Genomic DNA, 25,188 nt, shown 5'->3' with positions numbered 1-25,188 from the left:
TGATTAACTCGAATAACAGTTTTAAAATCTTTTTTAATGTATCTACTACCTCAGCAGCTTTTCTGCCTCGGTTCCAAATGATATATCGTTGTAAAAAATAACATTTACTGCCTGTTCTTCGAGTATTGGTGCAAATGCCTCGGCAGCAAAGCTGCCTCGGTTTCTAACATAACACGTTCTTGTTGAAAATTAAGGTTAATTGTTTATTTTTGAACTGATGGAGCTACTGCCTCAATAGCAGAGCTGCTAATGCTACTGTATAACATGATTAACTCGAATAACAGTTTTAAAATCTTTTTTAATGTATCTACTACCTCAGCAGCTTTGCTGCCTCGGTTCCAAATGATATATTGTTGTAAAAGATAACATTTACTGCCTGTTCTTCGAGTATTAGTGCAAATGCCTCGGCAGCAGAGCTGCCTCGGTTACTAATATAACACGTTCTTGTTTGAAATTAAAGTTTATTGTTTATTTTTGAACTGATGGCGCTACTGCCTCAATAGCAGAGCTGCTGAGGCTATTATATAACATGATTAACTCGAATAACAGTTTTAAACTCTTTTTAAATGTATACAAACTCTACTGCCTCGGTTCCAAATGATATATCATTGTAAAAAATAACATTTACTGCCTGTTCTTTGAGTATTGGTGCAAATGCCTCGGCTTCTAATGTAACATGTTCTTGTTGAAAATTATGGTTTATTGTTTATTTTTGAACTGATGGCACTACTGCCTCAATAGCAGAGCTGCTGAGGCTATTATATAACATGATTAACTCGAATAACAGTTTTAAACTCTTTTTAAATGTATACAAACTCTACTGCCTCGGCAGCATAGTTGCCTCGGTTCCAAATGATATATCATTGTAAAAAATAACATTTACTGCCTGTTCTTTGAGTATTGGTGCAAATGCCTCGGCAGCAGAGCTCTATTATATAACATGATTAACTCAAATAACATAACTCTAGTACCTCGGTTCCATGTCATATATATTAATAGTATGACTTAAAAATATTTTATCTGTTATATCGAGGTTTTACTCTAATTTAATAAATAATGTAATTTTTGATTTTTTTTTCTAGGAAAAATCTTTAATATTTATTTTGGTCAATGTTATTAATGAATATTAATTTATAATTTGATAACCAACATAACCAGAAATAAATAGAATCCGAATAAAATTAAATTTATACCGAAAACCAAAGAAACTGTATATATATTATTTATTATAAACGTATTTATTGTATATAATTTATTATTATTATATTTACTATTTAAGTAGTAGCTTAGAATATTTTAAAAGAATTATTAAACAAATAAGTAAACGTATTCAGGAAATAATAACTGCCTTAAGTTCGCTTATGGTACGTTTTTGTAACAAGTACTATTCGTGTGACTTAAAATAAATCATAAACGAGCGTTGTGGTGCTATAAAACTATTATTATAATATTTAAAGAAAAAAAAACTATAATCTCAATCTCGCTAATTATTATGATGATACTCGCATATTGTGATAAATCGATATATTTCCATTAGAGAGCGCACTCGTTGGTGTATTTTTTTTAATTATCAGATCAATGGAATCTCATATAATTATTGTAATTTTTTTTTTAACGCAAAACAATGTCTTAGGTAATATTTTTTTTTATTTCCTCTCTTTTGTATTAAACGCTTCGTGCGCACGTGTCAGTATTCGATATTAAAAAAAGAAACGTCAGATGCTATTTAAAATTTACTCATTGTATCGATATTGTATTAACCTGCCCTAATAAATGTATTTAAAAGCGAAATTTACCTTTATTACATTAACTTGCTATATTCCTATCAGTCATCCAAACTCATTACTAACTCATCTTTCATTCAATTCGGCTCACTACTCTCAAGCAAAATATGTTGAAGTGTATCCCCTCCCATACACGACATTCCATCTTTATCTTTCAACCTTAATCTTATCATATATATATCGAATAAATTTTTATAAAGAGGATGTAGTATTCCATTAGCAGTATCTAGACTTGTATCAGCAAGATCTAGTTCTGCAAACAAGAAGTCGTTTCTGCAAGAAGTATTTAGTCTTGTAATAACAGTATCATGTTTCAGTATGAATATGCAATATATAATATCTAGTTTTCTGCTATCGATATTAAGTCTTTTATAAGGAGCTTTGATAGTATTTAGTTTCATGTCTACAGTTTTTGGATTTCTGCCAGCACTAAATAATCTTCCCACATCTTTAATACTACCTTCACTTGCGGACTTTGAAATACTTGATAAATTCACGCTTCTGATGTTTCGTTGTCCTATTCTAAGAATAGAACTCACCTTTTCTTCTTGTCCATTTTCTGTTAGATATAAATATGTTTGTAAGAATAGGAAATTAGAATAAAATACAAAAAAATATCAGAGCAGCAAAGATTTATTAAGTCACAGATATGTTCCAACGATAACATGACGATTGAATAATAGTGTAATACTATAATAAATAACCTGGAAATAATCGTATGTTAGTTTCCCTTTTTTTTTATTTTGATTATGAGAAATCGCGTTTCATTTTGAGCAGCGCCGTTTCATTTTTTGTAAATAGTATTTAGCTATGCTAAGAGAAAGATTAGAGTTCGACACGAAACTGATCGAATTTTCATTTACTTTTCGTAATATACGTAATAGTAATTTAACACGTCTCACTAATACTGTAAAAAAGCTAAAGCATACAATATAGATTTTATTCCACGTTAAATCTTTCGTATAAAGAAGGCATTTTTCGTGTGTGGTGAACGTTGCTAGTTTCGACTAAGAATTTTCTTTTAATTTGTTTTCCTTTTTTGTAAATTGTAATTTGTACGTAATAATAAATAAGGAGTCTCTTTTAGTCTCGTTACAAACGTGATAATAACTTAAAATGATGGAAGAAAAATACGAAATCTGTAATTAAATAGAGCTTTTTTTATATATCATGGAGCTTTTTTTTTAATTATTCCTCGTTCTATTAGTAATTTGTTTACTTTAAACTTTTTCTTTTTTTGATTTTCATCTACAAAAAAAGCTCGTGTGTATTTCTCGTCAAAATTTCCCCGGAGAGATTCTAAACTAAATAAATATCACATGTATCTTCTGCGTTTTAAGACTTTCTATTCCTCTATCCTAGAAAAAAGTATTGTAATATATCAGATTTGATTTACTTTTTCTTGTTTTAAAAGCTTTAAGTGATTAGAGGTGATTTAAAAGTAGTTAATACTTTTTTATTGTGGTTAATAATTTTAGTTGAGGTAGAATTTTTTTCAATGTTCCAATACAGTAAAACTTTGATACAACAGATCTTGTTAGAATGGACTTTGGATATTACTTGTTATATACTAACTAAAAACATTCGGATGTTATAGTGTTAGTTCTACATAGTAACAGTGCTAGTGTAAAACTAGAATTAACGTTAGACCTAGAGCTAGAAATATTAGGGTTTAGCCACACCTCTTAAGACAGCTAAACCCGAATGATTTCAGGTCTAGGTCTTATGTGTGAGTTCTAGTGGAATACTAAAAGATCGAGAACTAGAAACATTTGGGTTTAGCCACACGTCTTTCAAGACGGCTAAACCCAAATGATTCTAGTTCTCGAAATGTTAGTATTCCACTAGCACTATCACTAGAACTAACACAAGATCTAGAACTAGAATCATTCGGGTTTAGCCGCACGTCTCTCAAGACGGCTAAACCCAAATGATTCCAGTTCTAGGTCTTGTGTTAGTTCTAGTGATAGTGCAATACTAGAACTAACACTAGACCGAGAACTAGAAACATTCGGATTTAGCCGCACGTCTTTCAAGACGGCTGAACCCGAATGATTCTAGTACTAGGTCTTGTGTTAGTAGTTCTAGTATTTCACTATCACTAGAACTAACACAAGATCTAGAACTAGAATCATTCGGGTTTAGCCGCACGTCTCTCAAGACGGCTAAACCCAAATGATTCCAGTTCTAGGTCTTGTGTTAGTTCTTATTACATTGTAAAACTAGAACTAACACTACACCTAGAACTAGAAAGTTTCGAGTTTAGCCGTGCGTCTAATTTCTTATAATAAATTTTAAGTTTAATAACTTTACGATTTAGTTATTTGACTTTTAAACGTCAATTTGACAATTAAACGTCAATATCGTTAAAAATCTAAATTTCAAAAAACTCAAAAATCAGTTAATTTAATATAAAAAATCTTATGGAAATACTAAAATTAGCGAAATATATTACTATAAATCAAAAAAGTTATAAAAAAAACTGGTATGAAATATTCGATATTCATCAAAAGATTTTCTATAAACTTAGGTTGGTACCATTTTAGGGATATGACATATGTTGTGGTTTTTAAACGTCAAAATGACGTTTAAACGTTAAGATGACATTTGTAGGTTTAGCCTTGCATCTTAGGCCGAAACTTTCTAGTTCTAGGTCTAGTATTACACTAGCACTGTTACTAGAACTAACACAAGACCTCAAAACTAGTATCATTCTGGTTTAGCCACACGTCTCTAAAGACGGCTAAACCCGAATGATTCTAGTTCTAGATCTTGTGTTAGTTCTTGTTACAGTGTAAAACTAGAACTAACACTAGACCTAGAACTAGAAAGTTTCGGGTTTGGTCGTGCGTCTAATTTCTTATAATAAATTTTAAGTTTAATAACTTTACGATTTAGTTATTTCACTTTTAAACGTCAATTTGACAATTAAACGTCAATATCGTTAAAAATCTAAATTTTAAAAAACTCAAAAATCAGTTAATTTAATATAAAAAATCTTATGGACATACTAAAATTAGCGAAATATATTACTATAAATCAAAAAAGTTATAAAAAAACTGGTATGAAATATTCGATATTCATCAAAAGATTTTCTATAAACTTAGGTTGGTACCATTTTAGGGATATGACATATGTTGTGGTTTTTAAACGTCAAAATGACGTTTAAACGTTAAGATGACATTTGTAGGTTTAGCCAAGCATCTTAGGCCGAAACTTTCTAGTTCTAGGTCTAGTATTAGTTCTAGTTTTACAATGTACAAGAACTAACGCAAGATCTAGAACTAGAATCATTCCGGTTTAGCCGTCTTTAGAGACGTGTGGCTAAACCAGAATGATACTAGTTTTGAGGAACTAGAAAGTTTCGGGTTTAGCCGTGCGTCTAAGTTCTTATAATAAATTTTAAGTTTAATAACTTTACGATTTAATTATTTAACTTTTAAACGTCAATTTGGCAATTAAACGTCAATATCGTTAAAAATCTAGATTTCAAAAATCATACGTAATATAAAAAATCTTACAGAAATACTAAAATTAGCGAAATATATTACTATAAATCAAAAGTTATAAAAAAACTAGTATGAAATATTCGATATTCATTAAAAGATTTCCATAAACTTAGGTTGGTACCAGTTTAGGGATATGACATGTGTTGTGGTTTTTAAACGTCAAAAAGACGTTTAAACGTTAGGATGACATTAATAGGTTTAGCCATGCGTCTTCAGCCGAAACATTCTAGTTCTAGGTCTAGTGTTAGTTCTAGTTTTACACTAGCACTGGGCACGTTCACCAGAGAATTCCGTTTACGTTGGGAAACGCAAACGGGTTACGATTGCGTTGGTGATTTGGTGAACGGCCAATTTTTCTATAGACATATGGTTTGATAACAACAGATGGCGCTTTAATGACATTGATTTACAATTTTAATTAATTTATAGGTACATACTGCTCAATTTACCATGAATTTCTTCATTTTCAAAGATAGTGTACACTAACCCATTAAATATGTAAATAATTTCGGGCTTCTGCCATTCTTGTTTGTTGATTTTAAATTTAAGATGACACAAACACCAAACACAGTTTGCGATTGCTAACGGAAAAATCATACGATTGATAAAATGGCGGCCGTTTACCAAACACGTTTGAAGTTAGCATTGCGTTCACGAGAAATGTTGCCAACCGTTTGGTCTCCGTTTGCAAACGTTGACAGTTGGTGAACCTAAAACTAGTATCATTCTGGTTTAGCCAAACGTCTCTAAAGACGGGTAAACCCGAATGATTCTAGTTCTACTATATAATCTAATATACATATTTTTCTAATATTTAACCTTTCAACTACTTCAATAAAAATATACAATCTAGCGCTGAATAACAAATAAAACTAGAACTAACACTAGACCTGGAACTAGAAAGTTTAGCCGTGCGTCGTCAGACTGGAGTCATTTGGGTTTAGCCATCTTGAAAGACGTGCGGCTAAACCCGAATGTTCTAGTTCTAGGTCTAGTGTTAGTTCTAGTTTGACACTATCATAAGAACTAACACAAGAGCTAGAATTAGAATCATTCGGGTTTAGCCGTCTTGAAAGACGTGCGGCTAAACCCGAATGTTTCTAGTTCTAGTATTAGTTCTAGTTTTACACTAGAGCTATCACTAGAACTAACCCAAGGCTTAAAACTAGAATCATTCGGGTTTAGCCGTCTTTAGACGCACGGCTAAACCCGAATATTTCTAGTTCTAGTGTTATTTGTTTAGTGCTAAATTGTTGTATATTTTTATTGAACCACAAGTAGAAGTTGTTTGAAATTCCGTACATCAAAATTATTCATTTCCTCCTCCATATTAATCCGTTATATCAAGATTTTACTTTAATATAATGATAATAAGATTGATTCCGAATTAGATGCAACAAAAACCTCCCATTTTAAATGAACCTGTATCAAAAATTAAATTAAATTTTTTTCCCACTTTTAAATCACTTTCAATTTGATGTATTACAATATCTTTGCTTTCCTATAACTGTTTTTTTAATTCTAAGTAAACGCTAAACACAACCGTTTCAAGTGTTTTCTTCATTACTTAATCCCTTTTTTCTTCCTTATCGTTATTACAAGTTATAATTTTAAACTGGAGTTCCAAAATCTGGATCCCCAACTCCGTCGGCGTTCAAACAATTTGCATTGTAAACGTATCGTGCGAGTAATTTTTCACGTTTTTGATCGTTGTAAACGTTTCCGTATGAAAATTCATCGTTGGGACATAATCTTAAAGCTTTTCCAACGCGTAAAGATTTTTTTGTGGTTTTTGATTGAGTTGTTGTCGTCGCATCAATTTTTTGTAAGTCGAAATTTCTCCGAAACATTTCTGATAGTATGCTATGAATGTTTTCTTCGAATTGGGGCGTCGTCTCAACGGAGTTTGATAAATTATTGTTTTCATGCGATGAGATATCGATTAAATTAGCGTTTTCCGAATCGGTTCCTATTTCTTTGTAACAACTTTCGGGTTTATTCTGATTCAAATCGTCCCCGAAATCCGATGCGGTGCTCGAAACGTCCGAATAACCGTTGTGTTTTCCAAAAATACTCTGCAACGTTTTCACGCCGAAATATTTTTTCGTTTTGTATCGGCGTTGAACTTTTTTGTAATCCCTTGGAGCTTTATGTACCGGGGAACTGTCGTCACTTTCCGCGGAATTTAAAAGACTTTGGTCGCTTTTTGTTAATGAAAAAGTTTCGTTCGAATCGTAAACGGTTTTTTTTTTATAGTCGTATTTTGAAACTTCCGCTTTTGCGGGTTTATCCGCGGTTTTCGGCGATTGCGAATCTGTTGAGAGTACTTCGGAATCCACGAACATATCCGTACTGGTTTGCATTGGCGAGGATAAATTTTCGGAGTTTAACGAGTTCGTCGAACAGTTTAAATTAGGAAGTTTTTTTAAATCCAAGTTTTCGCTCAAAAAGGTTAAATCTTTTTGAGTTGTGTTTTCTTCCGTGGTTACTTTCGTATTGCTCACTTCAGTGTCTAAAGCTATTAAATCGTTTGAATTTTTTATATCGACCGCTTGTAATGTATCTATAACTTGATCGATTATGAAAGTTTCGTTATATAACTTTGTTGTATCAGGCGTATCAAATCCAATTACGTGTCTGATTCTGGAAAGATTTTATTAATTTTCAACTTGGTCATAAAAAATGGATCAACTAAAAAAAAAGGAATTAAATAAAACAATTCGTTTATTTATAACAAAAAAAGAACAAACGATAAAAATTACATTCAAAAAAGAAAAGAAAAACAAACTAATAAGTATAGATAATAATACCGCTCGTTTCATTAAAAAAAATAATTAAGTGCTCATTCCACTCATTCACTCAACAAAAAAAAAAAAATAAAATAAAACACCCAAAAAAATTCTTTAGGAACTCACAAATTGGAAAATGATGTATTTTTTACTCTAGCACACAGTGGTAACTTAAAATCTAAATATTTTATGTACAAAATAAAAGTCAGTGCTCAATACAACGAAACTCGCAGGTTTTTTTTATTACTCACCCACTCTGCGAGGTGGAATCGGGAGTTCTTGGGGCCGTTGGGGTTTTAATAACGCCCGAAGAACTCAAGGGATGTAAAGATATCGAATCGTTAGGACTACAAACTTCCCGATCGAAAAATCTGTAACTAAAAGAAATTAAACAGGGAAAAAATAAAAAAAATAAATAAATAAAAATAAAGTAGGTATTTAACAAACAAAGTTTCTTAGTCACTGTTATGTGATATATTTTTAGCACTTCACAGTTGAAGTATTACTGGCGTGGCTTATAAATAACATATTAATATAGAAAACTTTATTAGATTTTAAATGTTTGGGAGCTACTTTATCGACTTCTAAGTAATGCCGCCATATTAACTAAAGTCCCTAGATTTACAAAGTACCGCGCATGGGGGGGGATCTCAAATGAACGAAAATTGTAACCATCGTCAACGCCATCCGATGTCACCGTCGATAACTAATTCTACACAAATTCAAATTTAAACAACTTTTAAGGCGGCTTATATTTCATTTCTTTTTTGAGTGATGTCAAATATAAATGATATTGATAAATCAGTTAATTTTTTTAATAAGTGTAATTTATGAGTGTAATTTTGTAATTAAGTGTAAAAAAGTGTAAAATACATATAAAATTTTTTAAATGATAAAAATATCGGTTATTATTCCTTGCTGTGTACCATCTTGCGATGATAGACATTAAAAGGTAAATTATAAAAATTATTAATTAATACAGCATAATTACTTTCATTCTGCTTTTCTAGATATTATTTTCCGACCGACCCTATTATTCGAATGGCTTGGCTTTCTGGAAAACACAATTCAAAATTATTTGAATTAATTAATGATAAGCGTCTAAGTAACTACTGTGTTTGCCCCAACCATTTTGCAACAATGTGCAAATATGTTGATAAGAAATTGAAAAAGCTACCTACATTATGCTTACTAGGTAAATGAAATTTTGCATAAAAAGTTTGTTTCTTAATCTATATATGTTTTTTAAATCATTTAGATTTGTAAGAAGAAACTATAAATAATTGCTTTTTGTCTCCACAAGATCAACCAACAGAAGATACTTCAGGTATGCTGCATGGTATGAAATGAATTATTTAGTTTCATAATTATGTAATTCAATATATACCATATTATGTATGTTTATACCCCGACATGCCATATATATATATATATATATTCATACCCCCACATAATATGTATGCCCCGATAAACTGCTTGGTATAACTAGTTCAACTGTTATGCAAGTCTATCCTGGATGTAGTAAACAACAAGGTTGCGAAGTTGCTTCAACCTCATTTTGTGAGGAAAATTTTGTCATTTCATTAGAAATGAATGGGAAACGGTTCCAGCTAAGTGATGAAAAAGAAATAATTGGTAAATACCATAAAAACTGAATAATCATTCTTATTTCAAATTATCTTTATTTTTGTAGATAAGAAACGGAGGAAATTACCTTTTACAAAGAACTGCAGCAATTGCAACCTAACTGGAGCAAAAAAATACGTTGTGTCGCGCTGAGAAAAATGCCAGAATAATAAGGCAAAAGCTAATACAATTGAGGAAAAATCCTCAGGTATTGGTGAACCTCAAATATTTGAATAAAGAAACTAGAAATTTCTTTAGCAGCCAGTCCCGAAATCAGAAAAAAGAAGTGCTGGCTATTTCCATTTACAAACAAAGTGGTAAAGGATACCGGTTCTTATCAAATTTCTTTTCATTACCATCCAGGAAGACGCTACAAAAACTGTTAGGGTAAACAAAATGTAACATTATTGTATTTATTGAACTAAAACTAGAACTAATAATAGCACTATCATTAGAACTAACACGAGCTACAAACTTTCGAAGTGATTTCGAGTCGTCTTCGATGGTGCTACTATTAGTTCTAGTTTAATTACACCGGCAGTGAAAGCCTTCGTACTTATATTCTATTTATGTAACCAAATTTTATTAGTTTTAAGAATAATAAATTATTATGTTGAAATTAGATCTTTCATTTAAAATATATTTATTTCCTTTCTTCAAAGCAATATTAATTGTGTTATTTTTAAATTTGGCGGTTAAAGTTAGCCCCAACGATCTGGCAACGTCGGTCGCTTCGCTTCGATGCGCAGCGAACAATGTTGCCATATCGTTGGTTAGCCCAGTTTTACACCATTATCCTAGTCGAAGTTGGTTTTAATCTATGATTAGTACTCTGCGGTGACATCGGATGGCGCTGTACGCAAGGTACAATTTAATAAGGTAGAGTTGGCCATCTCTATCCTTCCTTGTCTCTGGTACCGCGGTTTGACGCCATTTTGGCTCGAAAGTCAAGCGGGAAATTTAAAACTACAAACCAAAACATTACGCCAAATTTCATTTCTTTTTTTCTCGTGGTACTCTGAAGAGTTGAAAGTCCTTTTTGCAACTCCAAAGGCAACAAGACGGCAATATTTTTGTAAATAAGTGGTGAGTGACAAGCTGTCAAACCGCCATTTTGGCACTTTGTACATCTAGGGACTTTAATATTAACAGTAACGTGGTCCCTCTTTTTTCTAATCTAACACACTTCACTTTGGCAGCATGGCTACCTTAGCTGTTCGGCTAGCGTTTTGTACTTTAAAAAAATTGTACGTATTTTAAGTACTTATTCACTAATAACACTTTAGCCCTAGTGACGATAAAGTTGGGTCGATTAATTATGTCAACTTGAAGCTGGTCATCATATAATGACGACTCGGCCGCAGCTTTATCGAAAGAGGTTCATTGCGTAGTGATTAATACTATATCAACCTGAAAATGATTATCATATTGTAGTGCATCGACGGCTACAACTTTAATTACAGTAGAAAATGTATGATTATATCTAATTATGTCAATCTGAACCTAGTCATCATATTGTAGCGCCTGGTCCACAAGCACAAGCGGCCTCAGTTTTATTGAAAAAGATTGCATATCTTTTGATTAATTAAACCAAGGTTGCTTGTGACTGAGGCTCAGTGATTAACATCGACTCATGCAACGAAATTTGTAGTAACTCATTTTTTGGTGAAATTGAGTGTTTTCTAAATTGTTGTGTGCGTAAAATTTTACGTGGTAAGCTGTTGTAACTTCTGACAATATACAGGATGGTCCAATTAACGTGAGACACCTTTGGAAAGAGGTCTAAAAGGTTCCAACATTTCTCCGCCTTTGTCAATTTGATAATAGAATAACGTATAAAAAACAAGAGTTCGTGGAACTGCTTATGTCAGCATTTTCAGAATATCGCTTTCAGAGACTTAATTGCATTATTAATTTATTATTATTAAATTTGCATAAAAACTGCTTGCCAACAAATTTTGAATTCATTTCATCGTTTTACATTAAGGCAAAATGTTTAAACTAAGTCATGGATACTCTAAGTGTGGCAGGAATGTCGAAATAATAATTATTTATGGAGAAAGTGGCAGAAAAAAGTTACTGATAGTATAGCTTTATATCGAGAACGTTTTCCTGATCGAAATACGCGTTCGAGAAGTACCTTTTACAGAGTTGTAAATCATTTCACTAACACTGGAAATGTGGAATCAAGAAAAAGAACTCGGCGAGCAACTGTAACTACGGAAGAAAAAGAAATTGCGGTATTAGCTAGCGTTGAGGTAAATCCGACGACTTACAATTGACGCCGGAATATCGAAGACCAGCATATTAGGAATATTAAAGCGCAACAAGTATCACCCATACTAGTGATGTAAAATAGTATATTAAAAAACAAGTTCTTTATACTATTTTTTGTAATTCGCGTTTTTATCCTTTTTTTTTAACAAAAATAAAATAAATTTTGACAATGTAGGGAAATAGGTATGTAGCAGTTGGTAACACCGTAACACTTCAAAATAGAAACTTTGAATTGACAATTAGAAACTGTCAAAACACAAAATATATTCACCTAAAATTTTTTTTTGATGTACACCTCCCATAATAAGAGGAATTGCTCAGAGTTTAATATCCTCATCATTGTGGACCTTGTATTCGACGCTAAGAACGTGTTTAAACATCCATAGATAAAAATTGTCACATTGACAACTAGAAAAATTAATGATCCAAGGTCACCAACTTGAACTGGTTCCATAAAATGTTACTAAAATCTCATTACAGCATCGGATGCTGTAAGGAGTCTCATTACAGCACCCGTTTTTGTACTGTTATAGCTTTCATTACCGTCGGGAATTACAAAAAGTAATATTATAGGTAATTTAAGTAATATTACCTGCTAAGTTACCGTAATATTACCAGTAAGGTAACCCTCTAAATATACATTAAAATATTGTTCAACATCGGCTATAAGAGACATCTATCGTTCAAGAGTTCAATTACAATTGCTCTATGATGTCTGTAATATCAAGAAAATCGGGGAATACCTAGGGAATTGGATTAGCGAATTTCTTTTGAACTAGTCAAAATTCCAAAATTTATTTTATTAATACCTTTTTTAATTCTTCACTACTCTGGATGTAACTTCTATTTCAGCCATCCATTGGAGGTTTCAGAATTCTCCAACCACAAAAGAAGTTTGAAATTTACAAATTTAAAATCCAATTTCCAAAATCAAAATCGTTCAAAATCTGATAAATTAAATGTAACTGACACTGATCTTCCCGTTTTGGATGGTTTAGAAAGAATATTAACAGTTTTGAAAGAATTATGAGCAATTAAAAATTAAATGTCAAATGAATTGAGGTTATGTCTTCTCTCTCAGGTAAAACCTGTCTTACAAGCTTTATTACAGTAACAAGCAACTGTTGACTACGAAGATTCACTTAATATAATTGGATGATGCGCAAAAAGGTACATATTACGCATTGTCGTAAGTCAAGTTATAACCTTCGATTTTAAACATCTTGTAAGTCGAAATGCTCGTAAGTTGGGGGGTCTACTGTAACAGATTTTAAATGTTGGGGGTTAAAAGGTCGCTTGAGGCTGAGGTTCATTGATTAATATTATACTTGAAACTTGATTATGTCATGGTTATGTTATGGTTGATTATGTCAACCTCAAACTGATCATCATATAATGACCCCTCGGCTTTAATTACAGTAGGAAATGTATGATTTTATCTGATTAAGCTGAGGTCGTTTGAGCTTGAGACTCAGTGATTAACATTATGTCAACCTGAACCTTGGTCATCATATAATGACGCCAAAAAACCTTGTCTTGTTGAAAAATCTGTGCTTAAAACAGGCTCCTAAAAATTCAAAACCCATGTAAAACAATCAATAGAGATTGTTAATGAAGGCTATTAATAATAATAATAAATTCTTTAGTTAATTTCTTTAGTTAATAGTTAACCTGAGTGAATAATAGCTCATTATATGTGAGTAGAATACTATACTTTGTCCATGACTACTATTGAAATTGATTAAATGAATTTTTGAATAAAGTTTAAACGTCAATGTGACAGAAATGCAATGTCACCAACTTCACACCAATTTGTCAAAATTAAAGGTCAATTTTATGAAACGTGATGTTTGTTTTTTACGAAAATTAATTAATTTATGCTTAAATCATACGAAATAAGGAATTTGTTTACGTTTTTTTAATCTCAAACGTTTAGAGAGTCTTAAAAAAATTAAATTGACGTTTTTTGAAATTTTGACGTTTCAAATAATTATTAGTCTGTCAAGTTGATTAGCCATAAATAATGATTATTCACCGCTATTAATCACTCTGTGAAAAATGACTACCCATTAAAACTCATTTTTTAAATAAATTTTTAAATAAAGTTTAAACGTCAATGTCACAGAAATTCAGTGTTGCCGACTGTAACCAACTTCACAACAATTTGTCAAAATTAAACGTCAATTTTATGAAACGTCATGTTTTTTTTACGAAAATTAATTAATTTATGCTTAAATCATACGAAAAATAGTATATTATTATATGTGAGTAGAATACTATACTTTATCCACGACTATTGAAAATGATTCCCTAAATTCATTCTTTAAATAAATTTTTGAATAAAGTTTAAACGTCAATGTGGCATAAATTCAATGTTAGCGACTGTAACCAACTTCACAACAAATTGTCAAAATTAAATGTCAATTTTATGAAACGTCGTTTTCTTTATGAAAATTAATTAATTTATGCTTAAATCATCCGAAAAAAAGAATTTGTTTAGTTTTTTTTAATGTCAAACCTTTTAAAAGTCCTAAAAAATTGAATTAAATTGACGTTTTTTGAAATTTTGACGTTTCAAATAATTATTATTAGTCTGTCAAGTTGACTACCCTTTTCTTTTAAAAAACTCATTCATAAAGTATATGTATATGATAAGGTAGTCATGGACAAAAGTAGATAATGGCAAAACATGCACAACAAGTAACCAAGAAACTTTTATTTAAAACATTTTCTGTAGATTCCAAAATAACTCTTGAATGATTTATACTAATTTAAAATTAATTATAACCATACATAAATTTTAATTTGGATAACTCAAAAAAGAAATTGTTGCAATTTAATTTAATAATTTTTAGGAAAAAACTCATAGGGTTGTGTTTCAAGTGTTACTACATTCAAATAAAAAGAAAACAATGTGTTAATAGCTGAAACAAACTTACTGGAAGTTGTATCCATCTTCTTCAAGTGAATTATCACTATCATCAGCTGCAATATATTGTACTTGAAGTCGACACTCTTCGCTGGGTTGTTTTAAAATATCTACAGCTTCTCTATGACACGCTTGACGTAAATCTCGATCGTTTACACAAAGGATTGCATCACCGATATATAATTGCCCAGAAATTGCAGCTGGGCCATTTTCTTCTAATTCAGAAATAAGTATTGGAACACCATGTTCACGACCACCCTAAAAAAGAAAATTATATTACAACAAAATAAATTTAAAAAAATCATATTTTAGTAATATAAAATTATTACAGTAATACTGATTCCTAATCCTTGTCCTGGTTTTCTTTTGACGACAACGGTACGAATATCGCCAAAATTTTCTCCATTTTCTGTTATAATTGGTGCTTGGGGTTTACTCATTTTATCAGCGTTACTCATTACACTATTTCTTCTACATTCTCTAACCACGGTTTTGTGTCGTTGAAGTAAAATTTCGGATTCCAATTGTCGCCATAGTTTATCTCGAACATCCCCGCGCATTTCACGACCTAAAAAAAAACATGACTTTAAAAAAGTTTTTAATAAAAATTGTGATACGTGAATAAAAAAAAATAATGAGAAATAAAAAATCAAATATTTATTTAAAATAAAATAAACTTTTATTTCCGTAAAAAGATGATAAAGCTACAAATCACAGACGTCAAATGCATATTAATATTATGTGGTCTATAAGAAGTGATATTCTCTGATAATTTTTATTTGGGAAGAGATGATCTCAAAGTAACTTTCTTTCACCTAATAATTGTAGCTGTTGGATCCGTCCCGCCAGCTCTTTATCTAAGTACTTAGCGGCAAGTTTTGCACCATAAACTTCGCTATTTAACGCCAGCATTGAATTCCTTAGAGAGGAGTTTTCGTTTTGTAGTTGAGCATTTTCCGTTTTTAATTGAGTTATTTCCACCGTTGTAGGACTAAATTTCAATTCTTCCGTTTCAATACTTTCTAAAAAATTTATTATAATTAATCACAAAAAAAAAATAATAATAATTTTTTGATAAACTCACTTTTAACAGAATGACTAGGACTTTTCTTCAACTCATCTTCAATTTTTTTCTTGATATTATCAACGTCAGGTTCTTGTTTGTAATGTCCATTATTCAGTGCTGGCAATTGTGTTAATTGTGCTGTGTGCAATTGTAGCAATAAATTGTGCAGTTCTTGTTCTAATATTTCACGTTTTGATTTTGATTCTACTAATTCTGCTCGCATGTGGATAAGTTCAGCCTAAATTTAAAGAAAAATATTTTACAATAAAATTTAATTATTAAAAAGTTTGTTATAATAAATTATAATGTAACAAATTCCTAAGCTCATTAACAAAGTGAAGTTAAATACCACCAACCAAGAAATTCTCTTGAATTGCTTTGGAGATGAGTTACTTGTACTTGGGTTTGGGTTATTTGAGGTGTTAGGTTAGTTGGTGATTAAATTGCTTTGAGATTGGATCGGTTTGCCTCGGAGATGCTCGAGTTTGTAGATGGCATATTTTGGAATAGAGTTACTTTGTATTTGATGAAAATGCGGAAATTGGTTACCATGTTGTTGAATTGCTTTAGACTGGGCCACTTTGCGATTGTTCAACCAAGAACGTTAGCTACAAGGTTAGCTTGCTTTAAGGTTGCGTTGCTTTTGGAGTACTGTTGGCATGATTTGGAGATGGTTGTCTTTGTCTTTCAGTTCGTTTGGAAAGTAATGGAAACCAATAAATGGATTGCTTTGGTATTGGGTTGCCTTGTTTTGAAATTAGATTACTTATCAGTTGATTTTTTTTATATTGGTATCTTTCAAAGTTGTGGAGTTACTTTAGAATTCAAGCATTTCCTGTTGTTTTGAATTGCTTGTGGTCTGATTGCTCAAGCCGAGGTCGCTTGCGGCCGAGGCATTATAATTGCAATCATATCGATAGAATATTAAACAGCACATATTGTAGCTCCTCAGTCGCGAGCAACCTCAGCTTACCGAGGTTGGTTGCGGCCGAGGCATTAGAGTTGTTATATTAATTGAACATTGGATAGCACATAATGTAGCACCTCGGCCATAAGCAACCTCAGCTTACCTCATTATGAAAAATATATGTTATCGCTTTCTTAAACCGAGGTCGCTTGCGGCCGAGGCATTAGAGTTGTTATATCAATAGAACATTAGATAGCACAAAATGTAGCGCCTCGGCCATAAGCAACCTCGGCTTACCTCATTATAAAAAATACATAATATCGCTTTCTTAAGCCGAGGTCGCTTGCGGCCGAGGCATTAGAGTTGTTATATCAATAGAATAGTAGATAGCACAAAATGTAGCGCCTCGGCTTACCTCATAAAAAATATATGATATCGCTTTCTTAAGCCGAGGTCGCTTGCGGCCGAGGCATTAGAGTTGTTACATCAATAGAATATTAGATAGCACAAAATGTAGCGCCTCGGCTTACCTCATAAAAAATATATGATATCGCTTTCTTAAGCCGAGGTCGCTTGCGGCCGAGGCATTAGAGTCGTTATATCAATAAAACATTAGATAGCACAAAATATAGCGCCTCGACCATAAGCAACCTCGGCTTTCCTCATAAAAAATATATGTTATCGCTTTCTTAAGCCGAGGTCGCTTGCGGCCGAGGCATTAGAGTTGTTATATCAATAAAACATTAGATAGCACAAAATATAGCGCCTCGGCCATAAGCAACCTCGGCTTTCCTCATAAAAAATATATGTTATCGCTTTCTTAAGCCGAGGTCGCTTGCGGCCGAGGCATTAGAGTTGTTATATTAATAGAACATTGGATAGCACGTAATGTAGCGCCTCGGCCATAAATGACCTCGGCTTATCTCATTTTGAAAAATATATGATATCGCATTCTTAAGCCGAGGTCGCTCGCGGCCGAGGCATTAGAGTTCTTATATCGATAGAACATAATATTGCACCTCAGCCAGAAGCAACTTTGGGTTACATTATTATGAAAAATATATGATATCACTTTTTTAAGCCGAGGTCGCTTGCGGGCGAGGCATTAGAGTTCTTATATTGATAGAACATAATATTGCACCTCGACCAGAAGCAACTTTGGGTTACATCATTATGAAAAATATATGATATCGCTTGCTTATGCGGAGGTGCTCTTGCGAAAGAGGCATAACAATTGTTATATCGATAAAACATTGGATAGCACGTACGGATAGTGTAATTTTGTAACGGGTGTGACATAGCAACGTAACGGGTGCGACAAAGTTTTTAATTGTTGCGCCCGCATTCTATCAAGTTTGGGTAAATCCATAAAATGAAACCCATTGTAATTAATGTATCTCAGACACTACTTATTCGTAATAATTATACGTTTATAAGCTTTGTTATTTACATATATTATACGTTATGGGTTTAATACAATAAGATAATTGCATAATCGTAGCAACTTGTTTAATGATTGCAAAACTTTATAGGAAATCGAAATCAAAACTTCCTTCCAGGTATAAACAATTGGTTACCAGGAATCATAATATGTTTAAACGAAGAGTTCCAAGAAATCTAATAGAAGAATAACCATGAGTTATCAAAATAGAAGATATCTATGAGATACATTTCGCTTAATAAAACTTAAATCGTCCAAAAAATTGGCTAAAAATAAATTACAATCAATTAAAAATAAATCAATTTAAATATTCTAAGGGAAATAATTTACTTTTTTCTACACGCTTGTTAGTTATTTAAAGTTCAAACTAATTAGAATACCCTTGTGTTAGTTAATTATTGTTTATAAAGTGTTTAAGACTACGTAATCGCATTGCTTTTTGCAGCAAATTTAAAACGATTATATTATAATACGATTATATTCACAGAATAAAAACCCACTAAATCGATAAATATGGAAACAAAATTCATTCTTTGAAATAATTTTTATATTCTATATTTGTAAAATATATATTTTTAATTAATCAAATATAACTTAAACGTTATTTCTATAGAAATATGAATGAAACATAATTTCATAATAAAATTTTATTAATAAAAACCAAAATGTTTTAACGTCACGGTAACCGCTTTTTAAACCTTGTAAATAACGAAAGAGGCATCTATAAAAAAATAAAACATCTATACTATAAAAGGCCATTAAATCTATTACTTAATTTTCTTAATTAATTAAAGAATTAAGAAATTTCGTTCGAAACAAACCCAAGGAATGAAAATGAATGAATACAAACAAATAAACCATTAGGGGGAGGAGTAATAAGGAACGTCGCGAAGCGCGTTAGATGGGAATTCCTGGGCAAGAAGCCATCTAAGAAGTCGATTTTACGATTAAGCCGCGCGTTTGATTCGAATTGCTACCAAGCTTCTCCGTTCGGCTCGACGCTCAGCAGAAATATACTTTGCGACAGAAATAAAACGTGAATAAACAACAACAAAAAAAGGAGGATATTGGCGTAGTAACCACACTGATTTGAGTCATTACTGTCTGGTAATGTTCAAGAAACCGCCTTGACGGCCGCCGCTTTATCTATAGACGTTCTCATATAAGAGAGCCATCGCAGTGGATCATCATCATCTTGCGCCGACGAACTCAAAGTGAACACAACTATTCGCTTTTATTGAACGTCTCTCGGTTTAGATCGAAATCAAAGTGTATTGAAAGAGAAATTAAAAAAGGAAGGAAAAATAAACATTCAAAATGAATGAAGTGTGTTTAGTGAGTTTAGTTCTCATTATGATTATTGGTAGCTCGTACGGAAATTCTTTGGATACAAGAGGGCAAACGAAGAAGTTCCAAAATTCTCTTAACCAACAGGTATTTACATGGGGATATCTTAGTTTATTATCAGTATTTGAGCGCTACGATGAGATAAACGGTTTAAATTCTTAGAAATGAAACTCAACGTACAGAAAAATTATAGTCGTTCAATACATTTATATGGGAGTCAGTTTTTCTTATTCTACATAACAGGATTTAATTATAAACAACATTCTTAACAAGTATTTAGTACTTTCCAAGTAACTTAACCAAGCGAAAAATCTAAATCTTACAATTCAATTATTTAATGACAGTTAAGCGTCTGATTTTTGTTGTAAATTCTCACCTAAATATTTATGCGAAAATTTGAAAGGAGAAATAATAAACATGTTTGGTACGTGTATAAACAGTATCTATATTAAGGGGTTTACTTGTTAAACATACCCAAGCAATTTTTTTACAAAAAAAAACATTTACATTCCATATTAACCTTTAATATACACGTCTCGGTTCCGCAATAAAGGTTAAATTTGTTTGAAATCTCTTTAAATGATCATACTGTTAAAATTTCGAATTAATTATGATACAAAAATAAAGGAAATCTACATAATACGTATCGGATTGTTCATCACGATCAAAAATCCTTTAAAATGAGCCCAAACACGACTAGTTTATATTCAAAAATGAAAAAAAGGTCTATATATTTATATATTATATATTTAAAACAAAATGGCGGAATCTCGATTGCGTTTGTTTTCACTTTGACAGTTTATAAGATAAAGTAGTCGTGTTTGGACTCATTTTAAAGGATTTTTTATCTTCTATAACCCAGTATTAATAAGAATAATAAGAAATAAGATAAAAGAGAGAAGTAAAAACTTATGAAATACAATACATGAACGAGTTTCAAAGATTCCAGGAAATAGTAAATCCTTGTACACAAAATTTAAAAATCGATTGCAAACACTTTGAATTTATTTCACAAAGGCAAAACAAAGTAATAATATGAAAGCGGAGGTTTTCCAGAAAATCAAAAAACTTGAGAATAAGAAAACAGTTGGTTGGTATGAGTCAAAATTGATCTAATCAATTAAAAACATCCTTAGGATACTTAAGGAGAGGAAAGGAATGAAGAATATCGATTTTGTTCATTCTTTGAAAGTGTTTCAAGGATGCCAGAAAATTAAAACAGCTTATTGGTGTGTGTCAAAATATTACCAATCGATTGGAAACACCTTAACTTTATTTAACAACGACAAAACAACTCAATAACATTAAAGGAGAAGTTTTCCAGAAAATTTAAAGACTACAGAATAAGGAAAAGGGGGGTTAGCATGAGTCAAAATTGTTCTAATCGGTTAAAATTTGTTCACAATTACTTCTATATAATTCTTTTCTATATAATAATTATTATTAAGATTTTTTTTATAATTTTTAGAATTTACAAACACTTTTAACATCAATAGAAGAAAGATTAAGAAACTTAGACAGCGTATACTCCACGCAATATTCGCCAAGTGTAGAGGGTCGATTGGCTCATTTCGGTCGAAAATTAGAAGGGATAGAAGCGAAAATAACAAGATTAGAGACCATCTTGTCAAATGAAATGGAAAAGCTCCTCGAAACGATAAACGGAAGGCGCTTTAAAGATGATATCGCCAACGACCACGTAATTAGAAAGATAGACAACGCCTACGAACGTTTGAGTCATAGAATGGTGTACAACGAAGGTAAAATTGATATGAGCGAAAAGAAACTGGAGGTAAGGAACCAATTTAAGAGTTTAATTAACTGGTCAAAGAAGTAGAATCCGTTCACGGTTTGTGCTTTTCGTGGTGTTGCATAAAAATTCTAACTACTTAATAATATATCCTTGAGTGTATTGTTATTAAAAAATGTGATTTGTTATCTTGCAGAATAAACTTAACACCATCCTTAGTAAATTAGATAAATTAGAGGATAATTTAATGGTTAGAGAATCAGATATGCAAGAAGAATTATCTGAAGTTTTTACTTCCATTGAGGAAGTTAAAACGCAATCGGATAATGTTTTAGAAAAATTAGAAAATGTAACAAGAAGTTTTTCGAAGAACTCTGCAAGATCGTTTGATGAAAATACAGAAGATTTTGGAAAAGATATAAAAAAACAACTTGAAATAATAACCGAGAAGGTTCTTTTCAATACAAATTTAAATTAATTATTTATAATATTTGTTTTAGATGGTTAATTTCCATGAATATTCATGGGGCACGCACAGTCGAATAGAAAATTATGTAAGAAGCATTGGTTTAGTAACAAATCAGAGTCGATATGAAGTTCAAAGTGGTTTAAGAGCGTTAACAATAGAAGTTGGTCGAATGGCTGGAAATCATCACTTAGTTGATAGTAAATAAAGAATGATAAAATTAATTAAATGTTTATTTTAACTTAATTTTTTATAGATTCGAAAGGTAGAGAAAAATTAGAAGAATTAGAAAAGAAAATGGATAATAACTTTAACAGCGTAATGTCGGCGCAAAACACCTTTCTAGAAAGCTGTTATAGAGTGCAAAAAGATGAAGCCCAACTAGAATCGAAAATTGGCGAAGTTCTTGAGAAATTGTTAGAAACTTTTTCAGAAAAGTAAGTTTTTCTATATAATAATCATTTTATGATCTTTGGTTTATGACAAATATTAATTTTCAATCTTTGTTGATTTATATTTTTATTAATATCAATATGCAAACCAATTTTATCAATACATAAATTGATATTAGTTATTACGCATTTATAAGATAAACAAAAAAATAAGTAAACCGCGATTTTCCGAATATAATCATGAAACTGGAAGTAAAAAATGAATCATGTAAGAAATAAACACCAATTCAAAAAATTCATCATGAATAAAATGAATTTAATATATATATTTTTTTAAATTTTAGAACAGTTGTTGAACCAAAAGATGTAAGAAGAATAGAACAAATTTTAAAAAACCACGACCAATACATGAGAAAATCAACAGTCGATACAATAAAAACCGTCGCTTCATTACTTCAGAAAGACTACAACTTCGAGAAAAAGTTTGACAACACCCTATCCGCAATAACAAGCAGTTTAGAAACGTTACAAAACTCGATAAACGAGCAAAACACCGACGACTCGTTCGACGAAAAACTCGAGGAGATAATAGCGTCGTTAAAAGACTTACAAAGCCTATCCATCGACATTAACACCAACGTTAAAACGAACGTGCGAGAAACTTTTCCGAACGCCCAAGAAATAAAATCACTCATTGACAATTTAAAATTGCAATCAAAGGAGGAAATGATCAAAGAAAATTTCGAGGGTTTAAATCGCATTTTGGAGGACATCAGATATAAAATAATCGTTTCTATGAATCAAATGGAAACGAAACATCCCCAGATCTTTAATAACACAAATTTAATCATTTTTAATGACACCAAGGTTCCAGTTAATTGCCTTGATCTTCCGATCGATGTACGATATCGTTTAAATTGTATTAACACCACGGGAATAGATTCGATCGTTTTTCCTAATGATTCAAATAACACCTCGATTAATTGCTTAGATTTACCGATTGATGTACGAACATCAATTAATTGTACTAATGGAAATGATGGAGATGTTAATCCATTAAATGGTACACAAGAAAATATTAATCAAGGAAACGTATCTGAAGAAAACGTTACTCAAGGAAATGTAATTCAAGACAATCTTCCTGAAGAAAACATAACGCGAAATCCTAGAATTGATCAATTAATTAATGATATTTTTTTGAGAAATTTTACAATTTCCACAAATATTACTGATTTAGCTACAACATTAATCAATAATTCTACAGATAATGTAAATAATGTTAATATAACCAAAACGAATTAAAATTTTTATTTACTAATATTGTTTATTAAAAGTGATTTATTCTGTAATTAAATGTTGTGTTGCAAAATATTGTTTTCAACCATCTTTATATATTTATTTAACATATTTCAATCCATTAAATTACAATTTCTGGCAATTAATTAAATTGGTGGTTTCATGAAGTAGAGGTAAGTTGAATTTGAAACTGCCAGGACATTATTGATTATAATTCCCAGATTTTTCTTGATGATGCCATCAAGAAGTTAATACATTATGTATTAACAGAGATTTTGTATCAACCTAAGTTTTAGTAACTTTTAGCTCTATTCTCTAGCTTATGGCAGAAAGAAGAAAATAAAAGGCCAGGGAAAACAGCAACAGGGACTTGAAAGTGATGGAAGAAAGAATCTTGACTGACTTCAAAGACGTCCCAAATAACAAAAACTACAAAAAACTAAATATTACTGGTAGAAGACTTTAGTAGGCTACAAACAGATTAATATAACCACAGTGGGTAAAACATAATATGTGAGTTGTAGACCACCACTTCTTCTTCATACTTTAAAACACAGTGCATGTTTGGTTGCCTAAATCAAAACAATAAAGAAATATAAATCTCTTTTTGACGTTTCTAATTCAATTTTATTACCCCCAATGGGAATATCACAAAATATATGCTATAAAATAATAAATCTCACACATTCAAATAGTTCCATAACATCACAAAACACCTATTAATTTTTTTACCAAAAATAAACTCATTTAATGTGCCAAAAAAATTAATTGTGAATCTTTTTTAATGTTAACACAACAAAAATTGATAAGATATTAGTTAAATAACACAATAAAGCTATTTTAATCCGAAGATAACAACTATACAACTTCCTCAAAAAACATTAAAAATACACCGAATTAAAACAACTTTATAAATGAAACTACACATAAAACGTTAAAACTTACCTCGATTTTTGCGCTATTCTGGAAAATTGTTTGGGCCTTATGCGTAAGTTGAGCAAAACACGAACTTAGAGTGCATAATTTTTGTCGAACGTTATAAACGATGTCCGGCTCTTCCGGATCCAAATCGCCTGTGGAAAATAACCGAGAAAACTAATGAAAACACGTTGTTAAGTGATACGATGAAAAACACGATGAGTGAAAATCGGTTTTCGTGTCAATATGCATTACAAAATAATGTAGCGGTAGCAACGTCCGATTGTGTTTTTTGACAAAAAAATGTAAGAAAAACGTTTCTTGTTTCCCCGGTAACTTACCTATGGCCAAATCGAGGTCCACGAACGCCTTATCAAACTCCTTTTCCAGGATATCGAGCCAACGAAAACCCACACTTGCCATTTTCGCGATACAATCGCCTAAACAACTGTCAAATTGACATCTTTGATACCAGCTTATTTAAGGCGAAGTTAGCTACGTCAAGATAATCACAAGTATTTATTAAGGTTTTATATTAAATGAAATAGGTTTTAATTGAAAAATATTTACAAAATAATCTTATTTATGTATTTTAAATCGTTTAAAGAAATTTAAACATTATTTAAAGTACACTTAAAGTATTAAGAACCACATAGATTTCTGTTATACCGACTTACTAATACATCAACTT

General features: G+C 31.3%; 3 protein-coding genes and 1 long non-coding RNA gene across 7 annotated transcripts in view; 3 read left to right on the top strand and 1 right to left on the bottom strand.

The window, feature by feature from the left end:
* The window catches only part of LOC111415015 (membrane-bound neuregulin protein vein), a 68,538-nt gene extending 66,747 nt beyond the window's left edge, over nucleotides 1-1,791 (top strand). For both annotated transcript variants that reach the window (XM_023046506.2, XM_023046504.2), the window contains exon 7: nucleotides 1,083-1,791. The gene's annotated coding sequence lies outside the window, so the exon portion shown is untranslated. The remainder of the gene's footprint in view (nucleotides 1-1,082) is intronic.
* Nucleotides 1,792-2,401: 610 nt separating this feature from the next.
* On the bottom strand, nucleotides 2,402-24,976 carry LOC111414998 (uncharacterized). Of its 3 annotated transcripts, none has more exons than XM_023046473.2 (8): nucleotides 24,839-24,976; nucleotides 24,525-24,652; nucleotides 15,999-16,218; nucleotides 15,730-15,936; nucleotides 15,244-15,482; nucleotides 14,925-15,172; nucleotides 8,334-8,459; nucleotides 2,402-7,936 (listed from the first exon to the last, which is right to left on the bottom strand). In XM_023046473.2, exons 1-8 carry the CDS (start codon nucleotides 24,918-24,920, stop codon nucleotides 6,904-6,906), a joined length of 2,283 nt encoding a protein of 760 aa, XP_022902241.2. In that variant the 5' UTR covers nucleotides 24,921-24,976; the 3' UTR covers nucleotides 2,402-6,903. The 3 variants fall into 3 exon arrangements, with proteins under 3 accessions (XP_022902241.2, XP_022902242.2, XP_022902243.2); XM_023046474.2 differs by having other exon boundaries at nucleotides 8,334-8,453; XM_023046475.2 differs by lacking the exon at nucleotides 8,334-8,459.
* On the top strand, nucleotides 8,656-10,332 carry LOC111415000 (uncharacterized). The gene is made up of 5 exons (XR_011640816.1): nucleotides 8,656-9,034; nucleotides 9,093-9,277; nucleotides 9,341-9,409; nucleotides 9,572-9,717; nucleotides 9,776-10,332. It is a non-coding gene; the product is annotated as an uncharacterized lncRNA (long non-coding RNA).
* Nucleotides 19,296-23,652, top strand: LOC111414999 (putative leucine-rich repeat-containing protein DDB_G0290503). Its single transcript, XM_023046476.2, has 6 exons — nucleotides 19,296-19,762; nucleotides 21,144-21,467; nucleotides 21,622-21,876; nucleotides 21,926-22,091; nucleotides 22,148-22,328; nucleotides 22,628-23,652. The coding sequence occupies exons 1-6, from the start codon at nucleotides 19,646-19,648 to the stop codon at nucleotides 23,583-23,585; spliced, it is 2,001 nt and encodes a 666-aa protein (XP_022902244.1). The 5' UTR covers nucleotides 19,296-19,645; the 3' UTR covers nucleotides 23,586-23,652.
* Nucleotides 24,977-25,188: the final 212 nt, after the last annotated feature.

Source organism: Onthophagus taurus, chromosome 6 (genome assembly GCF_036711975.1).
Source record: "Onthophagus taurus isolate NC chromosome 6, IU_Otau_3.0, whole genome shotgun sequence".
Classification (NCBI taxonomy): Eukaryota; Metazoa; Arthropoda; class Insecta; order Coleoptera; family Scarabaeidae; genus Onthophagus; species Onthophagus taurus.
This window is presented reverse-complemented; position numbering and strand designations above follow the sequence as displayed.

Bases quoted from the DNA above. Each gene is read 5' to 3' on its own strand.
- LOC111414998 (XM_023046473.2), bottom strand. From the start codon at position 24,920: ATGGCAAGTGTGGGTTTTCGTTGGCTCGATATCCTGGAAAAGGAGTTT. The intron at 24,653-24,838 runs GTAAGTTACCGG...TATTTTCCACAG, and splicing joins GGACCTCGATTTGGCCATAG to GCGATTTGGATCCGGAAGAG. The intron at 7,937-8,333 runs GTGAGTAATAAA...AAATCTTTCCAG, and splicing joins GATTCCACCTCGCAGAGTGG to AATCAGACACGTAATTGGAT.
- LOC111414999 (XM_023046476.2), top strand. From the start codon at position 19,646: ATGAATGAAGTGTGTTTAGTGAGTTTAGTTCTCATTATGATTATTGGT. The intron at 21,468-21,621 runs GTAAGGAACCAA...GTTATCTTGCAG, and splicing joins TGAGCGAAAAGAAACTGGAG to AATAAACTTAACACCATCCT. The intron at 22,329-22,627 runs GTAAGTTTTTCT...TTTAAATTTTAG, and splicing joins TTAGAAACTTTTTCAGAAAA to AACAGTTGTTGAACCAAAAG.